We start from the raw sequence: 15,463 nt of genomic DNA, 5'->3' as shown, positions 1-15,463 counted from the left end.
CTCCTGCCAGTTTGAAGTGCATACCAATCTCTTTCTCATTTGCTGTGGCATATGAATTTGGCGTGTTTTCAAAAGGGGTTTGACCAGGAAACTAAAACAAAATCCTGAAAACGAAAAGCAGACAGTGGAACGGATGTGTATCCGGCGGGGCACTGAGTCCTCATCCTGAGATCACGACCCTGGTCATGCTGAGTAGTATCCTCTCAGCGTGTGGATTCTGCCCCTGACCTTTCCCTCCGAGTGAGGAGGGTAAAGCCCTGCCTGCCCTCTGGTAGTTTTCTGTGGCTCAGGCTCTGCAGGTCCTGCTCCTCCTCCGTTTCTCTGTCCTGTTCTTTGAAGGGTGTCCACTAGCCCACCATTACAACTGGTTCCTACCTTTCGTGAAATGCAGCTACTTTATACAATTTAAGAAACTATCTGGGACTGGTCTTGGGGGTTGGGATTGCTGAAAGCAGGAGTCATCTTCACGGGATGAGTTGCTGAGACCTGCAGAACCTGGAAACACCCTCATCTCTGCCTTTTCTGGATTCTGCTTAAAATCTGAAAGGTGCAGGTAATTCTCCCCTTGGTAACAGAACAGAGAGTGACACCGGCGGATCAATGAATGCCTGATGCTCTTCTAACCCAGGTGCCCTCTGCAGGATATGGTGCTCCACGGAGTAATCTCACAGAACTCAAGTCATCGCAGCTTAATGGTATCAAATTCCTCAGTGACAATGATTAGTGACAACAGTATCAGGAGGGTGCATTGGTCCCGCTTCAGCTTCCTCCCTCGATTCGTCTTGAGTCCTTTGCCTTGGTGCCGAGGTCGGGCCTCACTGCCTCGGTGGAGCCCCTCCTCATGTCCCTTCACAGCATGGTTGGGGCGAGACCAGGAATGGACCGGAAAAGGCTGAGAGGAGACCGCGAAATGCTCCCTCCCCCGCAGTCCTGTCCCGTGAGCCAGGGTTGTCCTCCAGGAAGATGGCCGGCTCCCCCACTTCCTGTGACCCAGGCAGGGGTGGGGCGGGGAACACACAGGATTTAGGGCTGCCTCTCAGGCCAAAATGACCTGACTGTGGGCATGGATGGAGCAGAGGGAAAGGCAAGGGCTGCAAGCCAGGTGGAGATGACATTTTGCTCCTGGAGGTTGCAGGTCCGCCTTGTTCTTATTTTGTTTTGCTTTCATTTGTTCCCACAATCTGGGAGGGAGAACGCCAGAGGCCAGGCAAGGTGGACCCCCCAACTGCAGCGAAGCACAGGCCAAGACCTGCAGTCCACAGCCCCAGCCAGTGACTGATGGGAGAGGAAGGTCTGGTTCTCATCTTGGCAGTCGGGCGGTCAGTTCAGGAGGAGTCTAGGAGAAGTTGAAGGAGGGTGGAATTATCCCCCCCTGCTCCTTATCGCTCCTTCCAGACCCCTCTTGACTCCCCCCAACCACGACAAAACCCCTCCAGTCAAGATGGATTGCTGCATCAGCCAACCAGACACTTACCGCCAGCTTTGGGCACAGGAGAGCTGAGCTGACTTTTCTGGGAAGAGATCCGAGATTCAGGCGGCCAGGGAGGCAGCCCCCTTCCCAGCCACTGGTTGGGATTTTTCTCAATGTCCTCCAACCAGTCTGACCTCCACTCCCACGGGTTCAGGGAAAGGGTGGAAGTCAGGGAGAGGTCGTCCCGGGGGGAGGGAGGTGACGAAGCATCTGTTAGGGAGGGTAGAGATTTCTGTGGAGGGTTGGCCTTCACTCTTGGGGACTAGTTTAGGGCAGAAGACGTGGGGCTGCTTAAGGCATACACCTGACCCTAGACATAACCCAGTCCCACTCTGTCCATCACCCCAGCGGCCACATCCCCAGGGTCCTCCACCCCAGGGAGAGGAAGATGTTCATTGATTTCTTTGAGAGAACAGCTTGAACTCCCTCCTCCTAGCTCGGCCCTGGCTTTCTGTCCTAGGTAATTCCTGCTCTCCTGTTCGCCACAATCCTGACTGCTTTTTTAGGAGGAAGAATGTAGAATTACGGTTTGAAAGCTATCTATAAGGGATATATGTCTGAGGAAGGGAACACTGAAGGGGCCAGGGGATCCCTCACTACCTGCCATTGACTCGGGAATGATGGTCTTAACCTGCTAGATTCACAAAACAGGGAACCCAGCATCGCCTCATCCGGCCATAGGTGGGAGAGGAGGAAGGCTTTGACAGCTCAGTGGGATATAAGAGACAGAACAGAACTTCCCACAGTGGATGAATCTGTCACTGGGCTGGGGAGGGCAACCTTTCCTGCACCCCACATTTGGTAAGAGGAAGGTCCTAGAGGTAGCAGAATGGACCATATAATTGGCTGCCTCTGGGCCTTTAAAAAAAAAAATGATTTGGTTGTGTCGGGATGCGGGATCTAGTTCCCTGACCAGGTTTTGAACCTGGAACCCCTGCACAGGGATCATGGAGTCTTAGCCACTGGATCACCAGGGAAGTCCCTGCCCCTGGGCTTTTAACTTGCACAGTTTATCCTTGTTATGGGTGATCTTGGGCAAGTTAATAAACCTATGGGACTTACAGTTCCCTCATTTGGAAAAGAATGATAAAGAATATTCCTCAGAGAGCTGCTGCTAATGCTGAATGTATGTAAGGCATTTGGCATGGGGGCTGGGACACAGTGCCTATGGTGAGGATACTTTGAATCTTTGTTGGGGACAGTGATCTCACGTACCCGTGAAGACGCAGTCTGCCTCCCTCCGCTCCAGACCAAAGCCAAAGCTGTCCGCAGCCACGGCTAGGGCCCGGGCAAAGTGGACATCAGCGAGGAAGGAGCCATCGGAGGAGCTGACCAGGCTGGCTCTGGCGCTGGGGCCGTTGTCCTCTGAGGCTGAGCCCCAGCCGTTGGCCAAGGAGCCCTCACTGGGGGTGGGCGTGAGGCAGGGCCGAGGTGGGCACAGCAAGCCCCTCACCTCAGACCCCACCCCTCTTCCAGGCCTGCCCATGTCAGCTAGGTCTGAGGCCGCAGGGACGCTGATGTAGCCATAGGTGATGGGAGGGGAAGGCGCCCTTGGCATCGGAGAGACACTGTTCCTAGGGAGAGGTCAAAGGGGAGATGGCATGTTGTTGGGTGGGGGCAGGGCGTGGAGGGGCAGAAACAGTCCAGTGAGGAAGTTGGAGGCAGGAGAGGTGAGCACACCCCTGTCTCCAGCTTATCTGTATCCTCTTCGCTCCCCTCCGGCCACTCACCTGGGGGTCTCCTCGCCCTCACTGAGCTCCAGGCACAGGGCCACCTCCTCAGGGGTCAGCACGCTGTCCTGATCCTCTCCCAGGGATGACAGCGACGAGCTGGACAGGCGGCTGGATGCTGGGCTGGGACCAGAGAGGGACGAGGCCTGGGGGCTGGAGGGGTGGGGGGTACCGGAGGGAATGAGGGCAGGGACGGGGGCTGCTGGTGGTGGAGGGGAGGTAGGGACTGGGGGCTCCACCGAGTGCCTGTTTGGGGTAAGACAGCAGGATGGTTAGTGCAGTTCTTCCGGTCCCTGCTGCCCCTCCCTCAGCCCGGCTCAGCAAACACCTCCCAGATCCCCTGTGCCCCGCCCTGCTTCCTGACCACAGGCCCTCTTACTGGGTCTGTTGACTCTGAGTGGGGAGTCCACGGGGAGCGAGGGGTACTGGGGGCAAAGGGCGAGTCATCAGCTCACTGGAGGAGCTGAGGAGCTGTGGTCCCAGCGCCCGCCAGGCCACCAGAGCACGGGGCACAGCTCCTGCGGAACAAGAGCCTGGGCGTGAGATCGCAGAACCCTCACAGCCCCCAGGGATGCCCAGCTTCCCCACCCCGCCACCGAGCCAGCCTCCTCAGGGACAGGAGAAGCCAGAAGGAGGGGCTGGTGGGCCCCACACCACGCCTCACTCCCTCATTCGCCTCCCAGGGCCCTCCACTCACCTGGGCTTTGGGAAAAGTTCTTGGAGCCTCTGTTGCCCAACTCGCAGGCCCAGAGCTCTGCAGGGTGGCTGGCCCGGAGCAGTGGGGAACTGTTGGCCTGGTGCAACTCTGCAAAACAAAGAGTTGGGGGACTGGCAGCCAATCCAGGTGGGTATTTCAGATCCCAGCCATAGGCTCTTTCTTCAGCCTGCTTATCCACTTAAACATTTTTTGAATCCAGAAAGAAGAGTGAATAATCTCCCTCCCTCCAGACAGCTGTGATATAATAATGGAAGGAGCACTAGGCTTGGAGTTAAATCACCTGACTCATGGCCTGGCTCAGCGAGTATTAGCTGTGTGACCTCAGATAAATGCATCAACCTTCCTGAGCCTGTTTCGTTTGTAAGCAGCCACTTCAAAGGATGGTTTTACTAAGCAATTGAAAACAGATTGGAAAGTTGCTGGCATCTAATAGATAATTTTAAAAACAACGTCTGGGGATTTCCCTGGTGGTCCAGTGGCTAAGACTCTGCACTCCCTATGCAGGGGGCCCATGTTTGATCCCTGGTCAGGGAACTAGATCCCACATGCTGCAACTAAGAGCTGGTTGCAACTATAATAAAAGATCGCAGGTGTTGTAGCTAGGACCCAGTGCCAAATAAATATTTTTTTAAATAATTTTAAAAATTAAAAAAGAAACCACCTCTCTATTGTGTACATGACAATTTCCTGATCTCTGTACCCTCACATCACTACCTCCTACTTTCATGAATTTTGACTCTATGAAGGCAAATATTCTTTCTTTCCTTGCAGAGAATCTGTTCATTTCCACTTCTCACATGGTATATATTTCACGTGGCTCTGGATAGTCTTGTCCTGATAAACCCAGTATCTCTCACTTGGAGAGATGAGTTGAGCTCTCAAGTAGAGTTGAATGAGGAAGAAAAAAGATGGGAGCCCCAGACCAGCCAGGTGTGATGGGAAAGAGTCAGCTGATGGGAAGAAGAACTTTAGAATAGGACGATGTGTTGTTCTCACCCAGGGGGGCACTGCCTTGCCTGTGGATATTCAATACGTGTGGAGAGAATGAGTGAATGGATGGATGGTATTAGAGATGCAGGTAGAAACACAAGCGGAGAAGAATCATGTGTGAGATGGCAGCTACCAGCAGGCCCACGCGGCCACTTAGGAGGCAGGGCTCTGAGTATATCGTGACAGTACGATAGCCCCGGCTGTGTGCAATGACTTGGTCAGGCCAAAACCAAAATGGATCTCAGTTTAAGCCAGAAGAGAAACAGAGTGATAAAAGGAAGGGATTTCCCCAAGACCTGGAATAAGAGAACATCAATCAGAGAGGAAAAGAAATAGCCTTCAGGTTAATGCCGCGTGATCAAAAGCCCAAAGCCCAATTAGGAACGGGGAGCAGAGACCAGGCAGGACTCTCGACACAGAGCTGTCTCGTCAATCTAATATAAAAGCTGTGGGGGCTACAATGGGCAGGTTGAGTGGGACGAGGCATTCATCAAGGATCCATCTGGGCCCCGGAAACCCATGTACAGTGGCCGGACTTTCTAAGCCACTGGATGAAAACTCACACAATGGCTAGACTTCCTCCACCAGAGTTTCCTTTTGTACTTTGGCTGGTTTAGCTTTTACTCATTTCCTTTAATTGTCGTGTGACCCAGGGAGTCCTGGAGGCCAGCTTTGAGTGCTCCAACCCCCACTCTCACCAGCTGTGTCTTGTCTTGGGCCTGGCTTCTTGCCTAAGCTCAGAAGTGGGGGCATATGCTGTTAGTGCTGACTTGTGTGAAAGGGGAAGGGAAAAGGCTGTATTTATCCCAGCTTATTTTATTTCTTCTAAAGGATTTTTGGTAACCAAAAAAAAAAACCAAAACAAAACCTGCTTTCCACCTTGCTTGGAATTACTTGAATTTAGTGTCAATCTTATTTGAATTAAACTGTACACTAATATTATCAAAGTGAGGTGGAATCTTGTTAGGTACACCTGAATTGTGATAGATACTTGAGTGAATTGTTTAACGAGGATATTCAATATATGTATCTGCAAAGTGAACTAAGAATCTGACATAATGGATGAGACAGCTGTTGTCAGACTATTAGTACAGAGGTAAAAAACCAACTCGGCTCAGATAATAAGAAAAAGGAATAAGCAGCTCAAGGAGGGGCAGAGAGACACTGCCAGCATTCAAAGACAAAGAATCAGCAGACTTTTGGTCTAGATGATAGTAGTAGAGGCGTTCCACGCCTCTGGATGAGATTCCCGCCCCCGCCCACCATCAGGCTGTACTGCGTGGCCTGTGAGATCTTAGCTTCCTAAGCAGGGATTGAACCTGTGACCCTTGCAGTGGAAGTGCGGAGTCTTAACTGCTGGACCACAAGGGAAGTCCCTCTTGATGAGACCTTGTAGCTGTTGCTGTTGCCCACCAGCCCAGGGGAGTTACTACGCTGACCCCATCCTGGAGCAGTGATGGCGTGGAGCCGGATGACAGAGAAAAGGGGTGTGATGAGGACCTAAATCTCTAAGTGAGATTGGGAAACTTCGTCTCAGAACGGGAACCTGTCTTAACAACTGACAGTAGGAAATTGCTCCTCTTTTTGGACTAGCATTAATGTTTTCAAGTGGGACATACATGATATTCAAGTCAGTGTGGTTATCTATGAAAAAGCTACTTTTTAATTGAGATTTATGCAACCTCTTTTTAGCTGGTATTTCATGATCACAGAGGATTTCTAATGCAATAGCTCTGAGGCAAAGCTGAAAAGGATGCCAGCTTCGCTAATATTTAGAGTCATAAAATTCTGGATATTGGCCAAACCCTTAATTACTCTAAATCCATCTTTATCTTGAGAAAAGTTGGATTATATCCACTTAACAAAACTGGCTGCTGCACGTTTATAAATCTTAACTAATCAGTACAGGAGGCTCATGGAGATGGCGGAGAGTGAAGTCAATGTTCAGAAATGGAGAAACAGAGTCAGCGAGAGAACAGAGTTTCCCCAGGGGTGCTCCCAGAGAGATTCAAAGTAACTTTTGGAAGCAGATGATTCTGGTTTCAAATTTGAGATCTGCAGTTTATGGACGTAGGGTTTTAAACAAGCTACCCCCATTCTGATCCTCTTTCCTTACCTGTAAAATTAGAGAAATAACACCTTGCCAATATGTTGTGAGGATTCAGTGAGGTAACAAATATGAGTTAAGTGCCTAACGTAAAGTAGTTGCTAAAGAAATAGACACTATAATTGTTTCTCTCTGGAAAGTCAAAGCAGATAACCGGAAGTCAGGAGAGAAATCTGGACAGAAAGGAAATGCTCATTCTCTGGGAAGCGAGCTGGAAGCTGGTACCTGGGCAGGACCCATACATCGTGCCTAGCACATATGTACACATTACATAGTACAGAGGCCATGCCAGCCTGAGATTTCCTGCTAGCACTGGTCACACTCCTCCAGGTTCTAGAATTACCCGTGTGCTGGTCAGCCACTTTCATTAGACTTGGAGCTGGTAGAGAGCAAGGATTATGTTTAGTGTCACTGTGTTCCCCTGTTCTCTATCCCACCCCTGGTGGTGCTTATTAAGTATTTGCTGAATTGAGCTGACTGCAGAAGCAGGGCTCACTGCTGGTGTGCAAAACCCAAGCAAGAGCCCCGTGTAAAGAAAAGCTGAGGCCTAGGGCTTCCCTGGTGGTCTGGTGGTTAAGAATCTGTTGGCAATGTAGGGGCCATGGGTTCGATCCCTGGTTGGGGAGGTAGGATCCCACATGCCTCGTAGCAACCAAGCCTACTGGCCGCAACTACTGAAGCTCCCACTCCACAAGAGAGAGAGAGTCCGTGCACAGCAACAAAGGTGGTGCATGAATGAAAGAAGGTCCTGCGTGGCTCAGCAAAGACCCAGAGAAAGAAAGAAAGACTGAGGCCAGCACATCCTGGCTGGGTGCGCGGTAATAGGTGTCCATTAGGGCAGACTGCAAGTGGAGGGCAGCCCATGGCTTGCACCGAGGCTCCTGTCCCCCATACACCCTGTTTCAGGCTGCGTGCATCCTCCCATCCTTACCCTGCTTCTTTCTGGCCTTCCAGGCCTCTGCAGGGGCCAGAGACAAGCGCGGGGAAGAGAGGCCCCGGCGGCCACAGAGGCTATCTGAACTGGACCAGGGGCTGGAGAGCTGGGCCAGCTGGGGTGTGAGCTGCCTGGCAGCTGGGGCCTGGGGGCTTGGCCGGGCTGGGGGGCTGGAAGGCCCCTCAGCGATGAGGGAGCCATAGAAAGTGCTGGTGTCAGGAAGCAGGGGCACCCCAGGGCTTCGGGGATCCCAGGAGATCACTGCGGTAAAAAATGACAGGAGGGATTATAATGAATGCAGTCCAGCCATGCCCCCCTTTCTCTAGCACCCCTGCTCAGCTGCTAGGCCTCCTACTCCCACCCCTGGGGGGGCATGCTCACAAGAGTGGCGACCGTCTAGAGGGTCCCGGGGGTCCACTCCCAGCCGACTGCTGAGGCTGCTGCTGCTGCTGAGGTCTCGAGAGCCGGAGGTGGAGCGCCACGTGTCCGCCAGCCAGGGGGAGTCGCTGTGATCCATCCTGGACAATGGGGAGCGGGGCAGAGAAGCAGGTGGGGGGAAAACGTGATTGGTCAAGACCTGAGCTCAGCAGGTAGCAGAAACAGTAGAGTAGATGGTACCAGCTTTATTCTCACTGCTTTTCAGGCCCCCACAGACTCCTTAAGATCTCTGATCTGCTGACCCAAATGCAGCGCCCCTATCTTATCCTGAGATCAGAGGACGTCCAAGTTGCCCCAGAGCTGGGAGGTATTACAGACAGATGGCTGTGTGCTGAGACAGAAAGAATACACGTTGGGAGCCAGATCTGGTGCCGCCTAGCTGTGCAACCCTGGGCCAGCTCAGTCTATTAGCCTCTCTAAGCCCTAGTTCCTGCAACAGTAAGACCTTCCTTACAAGGCTGATGCTGTAAGCTGAGATGAAGAAGTGAGAAATCACTCAGCCAGCAGCGCAGGAGTCTGCTACCTGAATATTGGCTTCTCTGTCTCTAGCCTGGTTCCTTTTGAATGGGATGCCATGCCGGAGGGGATCAGACCAAAGCACTTCTCTGCCTAAAACCCTCAGTGGCTCCCCATGAACCAAGGTGGAGCCCAGCTGCCTAGCGTGGCTAACAGGGCCCTCGTTGGCCTTGCTTCCAGCTCCTCAGCTTTATCTTTTGCTCTGACCCATCCTAAACCAGAGGCCCCAGCCCAACCAACAGCCTTGTCTTTCCCTATAAATAGCAGGCTATTTCTTGCTATTCCCTTTGCCTTCCCCTTTATTTCAGATTTAACTTTCCTGTTTTTTTTTTGTTTGTTTGTTTGTTTAAATATAATTGCTTTACAATGTTGTCTTAGTTACTGCTGTGCAATGAAGTGAATCAGCCATATACTTATGTATATCCTCTCCCTCTTGGACCTCCCTCCTACCCACCCCCATCCCACCCCTCCAGATCACCAAGGAGCACTGAGTTGAGCTCCCTGTGCTTTGTAGCAGCTTCCCACCAGCTCGCTATTTTACACACACAGTCAGGGGAAATGTGAAATCTTCCTCCCGTAGTTCCCCACCCAGCCCCCTCCTCATACTCGTACATGTTTCTGCACTCCCGGCTCTGGATTGCATTTATGCTAGTGTGCCTGTCTCGGCTAGACTGAGTGTTCTCCTGGCAGACAGTGACTCTTCTAAAGAAGTGAATGAACGAGGTGATGAGAATGGAATCTCCCTTGAGGAAAAGGATGACGTTCCAGGGGAGACAAAGTTCAGGAAGGCGCAGACTAAGCCCAGGAAGTAGCTAGGGAGCACAGAACAACACAGGAACACAGTATCAGCCAGTGCGGAACCTTGCTCTGGGCTGAGAAACTGACGCAAAGTGGCAGCCTGAGAGCTGGCACATAATAGGCGTTTGATGCGCCCCTGCTGAAAGATGCAGATCTGGACTGTGAAGTCTCCTGGAAATCTAATGAGATAAAGAGCAGGGGAAGGTGGGCAGAGATGAAATGGTTTCGTGCAAAACTCAGCCAATAGGAGAAGAAAGGATGTTTTGTTTCTTAGTGTCTTGTCTCAGAACTGGAACCTTGCTCTGGCAGCCAAACACACTCGGAGCAGATGGATGGATACCTGTAGGGGGGCTGGGTTATTGAGAACAAGAAGTAAGAAGCAATCACACAGACACAGAGTGCCCTCTGCTGGAACTGTGGGTGGATTATTGTGAAAGGAAGATGCCTCGGTGGGGGTAGGTGATTGCTGAACTCAAAGCTACCGCTGGGCAGATGCTAAATGTACAGAGAGAATTAGAAATCAGACTGGTCCTCCCTTGCTAGTTATTCTCCATCCAGCAGGAGAGTGAAGTAAGCATTAATGGGAGCTCAGTAACAAGAGCACCAGATTAGGGGTTCAGAAGGCAGGTACTGGCCATGTAACCTTGGGTGATCACTCAAGTCTGGGTGGGGCCAGTTACTTACCTGTCAGATGGTGTGATAGTGACATTAATGAAAGAGAAATTAATTCTCACTTGAAGTTCAGGGGAGATTCAGGTGTTAGGATGACAAATTGCCTGGCAGTAGGGGAGACGGGGCTTCCCAGGTGGCGCTAGTGGTAGAGAACCTGCCTGCTAATGCAGGAGATGTAAGAATTGTGGGTTCAATCCCTGGATTGGGAAGGTGAGGGCCGGGCAACCCACTCCAGTATTCTTGCCCGGAGAATCCCACGGACAGAGGTGCCTGGTGGGCGATAGTCCATGGGGTCGCAAAGAAGTGCCTGGTGGGCTACAGTCCACGGGATCGCAAGGAGTCAGACACAGCAAGCAGGGGAGACGAATGCTTCAGCCAGTTTTCTGTCCCAGCTCCACTGTCCCTCGGCCCCTCCCTCACCTCTGCCCCTTTCCTGTCTCACCTGTGTTTTAAGATAGCATCCTCACTGGTGTACCTGTACAGACCTGAAGAGGGCAGAAGGAAGGGTCAGCCCAGAGTCTCCAGCACCTGGCTAGAGGCCCAAAGCTCTGTTGCATTCTGGCGGGGCCCAGGGAAGGCCAGCCAGTCCACCTGCAAGTGCACTTCATCTTCTCACCTGGGCCCAGGTGCATCCCAGCTCGGCGCCGGCGGTGGATGCACACGGCAGTGCCCAGCAGCAGCAGCCACAGCACGACACCCCCGCTGGCAATGACCTCTGGCCGCTTCAAGGTTGCCCACAGCTGCTCCAGGGTCCATGGGCTGTGTGCACTGGGTTGCTGGGCAGTTCGCTCCATGGCCTGCTCTGTAGGGGAATTTGAGCTCAGGACGAGGCAATGAAGGTGGGCAGACAAGGGGGGAGGAGCTGGAAGCATGAGCAGGGGGAGAGGATGGTGGAAAGGGGGCCTGGATGGGTCTGGGTGGGGCCAGAGGGCACTGTCCTCACCTAATAGGAGGCAGACAGGGCTGCTGGGCTGCCCAGCGCCTGCGCCAGTGACTGCAGCCACTTGCACGCAGTAGGAACCCGACATGCGAGTGGCAATCTCCAGCTGGGTCTGCTCACCCACCACGGTCCAGTTGGCCGGGGGCAATGAGGTGTTGCCCAGGCTCCAGACCTGAGACACAAACAGAGGTGAGCTTGCCCCCCTCCAAAACCATCACAGCAGTTAAGCCCCTTCATCTGCAGATCAGATTCTGGGTATGTGGCCACCCTGTCCTGGCGTTCACCTGGAGACACCCACACATGCACCCACACTTCCTATTTCCTTCTCCCCTACAAAGTGGGTGAGACTTCTCTCTAGACTGACAGAAGAGAGACAAAACCAATCTTCCAAAGTAGGTGTTAGACCAGTGGTTCACACAGATCACTGTGATTTAGGATCACTTGGAGGGTTTGTTAAAATCCAGATTGCCAGACCCACCTCTGACATTCTGACCCACAAAGCCTGTCAATGGACCAAAGGATATGCATTCTAACAAGTTCTCAGACAATGCTGATGTTGCGGGTCCAGGACTCACACTCTGGCACCAGTGCCTTAGAAACTGAGAATCAGTCACAGCCTGATTTGGTCCCTGTTCTGTTTTCCCGTACTTGTGACCCTAGCCTCACTTTCCGTATCTGTAAACTGGGGATAACAATCCAGGATGGACTGTGAGATGAAATGAGATCCTGTAGGTAAGCACTTGGCAGTGTCTGGCAAACAGTAGAGTCCCTGCTTCGCTGGGCAGGTACCATTTCTTAGTGCCCAGTGCCAGGGAAGAGGGAAGTCTTGGCAACACTATGGAGGGGTGCATCAGCTTATAGGGGGTACCTGGTAGCCACGGATGATGCCATTGTGGTTTTCAGCAGGTGGTGGGACCCAGCTCACAAGGATACTGCCGTTGCCAGGTTTTAGGGTCACCTCCTGGGGAGGGGCACTGGGCACTGGGGGAGAGAGAGACAAGCTGTAAGGAATGCTGAAGGAATCCTCGGGAATCTCTAGAGAAAAGAGTAGGACTGGGGACATAAGGTCTGAGCCATACTGACAAGAACAAGAGGTTCTCTCAGCTCTGCTTTCAGAGCCAGGACAAGAAGGGGCCAGGAGTGGGAGCCACTATTCCTCTTCCACCTGACTACAGAGGGACAGAAAGGGGCTGGGGGTATATCATTGGGTTCAGGAAGCATCTGTTCCTGACCTTGTTCAGGCAGCCTCAGGAGCAGCACGTTGCTGTCGGGGCCTCGGGCGCGGCCGGAGGACGGTCTCACTTTGAACTCATAGTCTTGGCCCCAGTGGAGGCCCCCAAGCTCTGCGCTCTGCCAGCCAGCCAGCAGGGCCTCTGCCCACGGGGCTCCCTGGCCCCCAGAGGCGGCCTGGGTCCTGAACAAGGCCGTGTAGGACTGAGCAGGTGCAGCGGGTCCACTCACCTGGGGAAGACAGAGGGAGGTGAGGACTCAGGGCTCTCGTGAGCAGCCGTTTTCGGAGCTGTGACTGTTCCACCCCTAGGTCCCGGGCCTCACCTTCCAGCTGAGCCAGACAGCTGGCCCAGGCTTGGTGCCCTTCTTGGGGTCTGGGTTCAGCAGGGTCACGTTTTCCAGCTGGATGTGCACAGCCAGAAGCTCCAGGGGCTTCTTGTAGTCCCGGGGCTCTGGTAGCACACAGGTTGGGGATGGGCTCATAGGTCAGAGGGAAGAAATTGAAGAGTGGAGCATCCCTCAGCCACAGAGGAGCCAGAACTCCCAGACTGCCCCCGTCATGAGCTCTCCAATGTCTATCCTCAGATGGAGGATGATGATGATTTAGCAGCTCAGTTATGTCCGACTCTTGCGACTTCATGGACTGTAGCCCACTGGGCTCCTCTGTCCATGGGATTCTCCAGGCAAGAACACTGGAGTGGGTTGCCATTCCCTTCTCCAGGAGATCTTCCTGACCCAGGGATCAAACCTGGGTCTCCTGCAGTGCAGGGAGATTCTTTACCAACTGAGCTATGAGGGAAGCCCTTGGATGGAGGAGCCGCCCCTAAATGAGGTCCCCACTACTCAGACCCTGATCCTGGGTTGAATCCCCACATCCCCTAACCTCAGCCCAAACCAGAGTGCACCACCCTAACTGGTGCCCCCACCTTGGCCCTGACATTAGCCGACCGCCCTCCCCTTACCCTGTATGGACACCCTGGCCACCCGGCTTTTCCGTCGTCCTGCACTGTTGGTGGCCATACACATGTAGGTCCCCGTGTCACTCTTCTCTGCTCTTGCCATCAGCAGGGAGCCTTGGGACACCTGTCAGGGCCAGGTGTCTTGTGAAGTCTCCCACATGGAGAGGAAGGCTGCCCCTTCCTCAAATACTGCAGGAGAAAAAGGGGCTGGGAGGGGGCAGGTCAGGCCCTTGGGTGTGCACAGCTGTGGCCCGGACAGGATGAGGTTTGGGAAGGGGCTACACTCACCGAATGCCGCCCTGGCTGCAGGGCCAGGGGTTTCTCATCCTTCCACCATGAGACAGTGGGCTCTGGGTGGCCCCAGGGCGGCTCGCACTGCAGAAGCACCTGCTCGCCCACTGCAGCCACTGTGTCCCGAGGCTGGACCTGGAAATCCTCCTGGAGGACTGCGGGGAGGACAGAGGGTTGGCCCTCAACAGTGCCCAACCCTTCCATCCGGGTCCCACCTTGGCACTTCCACCCTGCTCTGTCTCACCTACCTTTGGGCTCTGCCTTGTGCTGAACTCTTCAGAGTTCCACCTCCCAGGTCTCCCATCTAGGACCGGCCAGCACCCAGCCCTGCCCTCCCAAGTCTCCCCACGCAGGCCTCACCAGCCATGGACAGCCGCGCGCCCCGGCTGACTGCCGTGCCCAGCCGGTTGCTGGCCTCACAGGTGTAGACTCCCAGGTCTGTGGATCGGGTTCGGTCGTCATGGGCACGTCCCCGGGGAGGTGGCCGCAGCAGCAGGAGGGTTCCATCAGGGAGGAGGTGGTGAACGTCTGGGGGTACCATGCTCAGGGGGTGCCCATCCAGCAGCCAGCGGATGGTGGGAGGTGGTTGACCTGAGGCCCGGCAGCTCATCTTGGCCGGGTTGGGACCCTGGAACAGCTGGTCCTCGGGATGGACTAGGATATGGGGTGGGAAGTCCTGGGCCATGCTTCCTAGGGAGAGAAAAGGAGGCGGGGCGCAGTCCGACTACCAGTAGGGCCCCCAAACCCCTGCATGTCTCATCTGCCTCCTCGTGTCTGAAAACGAGTTCCCAAATAACATACTGGGGACATGAGGGCGATCTGGTTATGACATCTGTCACCCCAGGGTTGATTCGGCTAATCTGGCTGGCTAGGCGGGTGTCCCCTTCTTCCCTCACCACTCCATATGTGTCCCTCCCGAAGCTATGCCATCAGTCAAGGAGGATGACCGTCCATGATCGAGAAGGACCGGTCTTCAGTCAAGAATATAAGCTGTGCTCTCCTGCTAGCACTTCCAAACAAGCTCCTAGATAACATGCTGGGAGGGAGGCGAGAGGGCCAGTGTGCACGCACGGCACGCAGTGAGAGCCCGTGGAGCTCTCAGTCTGTCTGTCTCTCTGTCTTGCACTTAACAGCACCACCATCATCATCACCATTGTCTCTGCTACCCCCACTGCCAAAGGGAAACAGAGGCGTAAGGGCCTCCCCCACCTCGGCCAGGCCTTGGATCAGGGGTGCGCGGGCTAGAAGCGGGGAGGACCAGCCATACTCACCCGTGAGAAGCAGGAGAGACAGGGCCCAGTGGACCCCGAGGAGGCGCGCTCCTCCAGCGCCCATGGCTGCTCGCGGGGCTCTGACCTGGTCCGCAGCACTTGGTCCTACTGCTCTGAGCTCACAGCGGCGGGGGAAGGAGGGGCGGGGCGGGCTGGTGGTGGTTGTTTGTGACTGAGACTCTGCCCCAGGAGGGAAGCAGCTTTGAGGAAACCGATGCTTCCTGCCCGGCCTTCAGGGCCTTGGAGAGCTGGGAGGAGACCAGAGGAGAGAGGATCTATGACCTTGACCCTTTAGTCATAACCTCTGACTCTAACCTCAAACCCTAGTCTGGGATTTCTTAGAGGTAATCCTTACCCTAACTGTAACTCCAGGAGTTTCGATCCTTTAACTCCAAGCC

General features: G+C 54.0%; 1 protein-coding gene across 1 annotated transcript; it reads right to left on the bottom strand.

The window, feature by feature from the left end:
- Positions 1-682: 682 nt before the first annotated feature.
- On the bottom strand, positions 683-15,224 carry ROBO4 (roundabout guidance receptor 4). The gene is made up of 18 exons (XM_055415952.2): positions 15,066-15,224; positions 14,155-14,484; positions 13,792-13,949; positions 13,507-13,627; positions 12,869-12,996; positions 12,547-12,775; positions 12,183-12,295; positions 11,318-11,486; positions 10,991-11,176; positions 10,817-10,859; positions 8,332-8,468; positions 7,948-8,211; positions 3,899-4,006; positions 3,581-3,719; positions 3,202-3,447; positions 2,687-3,045; positions 1,475-1,681; positions 683-1,336 (listed from the first exon to the last, which is right to left on the bottom strand). The coding sequence occupies exons 1-18, from the start codon at positions 15,127-15,129 to the stop codon at positions 1,326-1,328; spliced, it is 3,012 nt and encodes a 1,003-aa protein (XP_055271927.2). The 5' UTR covers positions 15,130-15,224; the 3' UTR covers positions 683-1,325.
- Between the last annotated feature and the right edge of the window lie 239 nt (positions 15,225-15,463).

This window comes from Moschus berezovskii, chromosome 25, assembly GCF_049115385.1.
Source record: "Moschus berezovskii isolate FMDL1 chromosome 25, NW_MosBer_1.0, whole genome shotgun sequence".
In the NCBI taxonomy this organism is placed as follows: domain Eukaryota; kingdom Metazoa; phylum Chordata; class Mammalia; order Artiodactyla; family Moschidae; genus Moschus; species Moschus berezovskii.
Note: the sequence above shows the minus strand (reverse complement) of the source record. Positions and strands in the feature narration are given on the sequence as shown.

What these genes read in the sequence shown, in the direction of transcription:
- ROBO4 (XM_055415952.2), bottom strand. Translation starts at nt 15,129, where the DNA reads ATGGGCGCTGGAGGAGCGCGCCTCCTCGGGGTCCACTGGGCCCTGTCT. An exon ending in GCATCATCCGTGGCTACCAG is followed by an intron (nt 11,487 to 12,182) that starts GTACCCCCTATA and finishes TTTGTGTCTCAG; the next exon opens with GTCTGGAGCCTGGGCAACAC. An exon ending in CCCTGTCTGCCTCCTATTAG is followed by an intron (nt 11,177 to 11,317) that starts GTGAGGACAGTG and finishes ATTCCCCTACAG; the next exon opens with AGCAGGCCATGGAGCGAACT.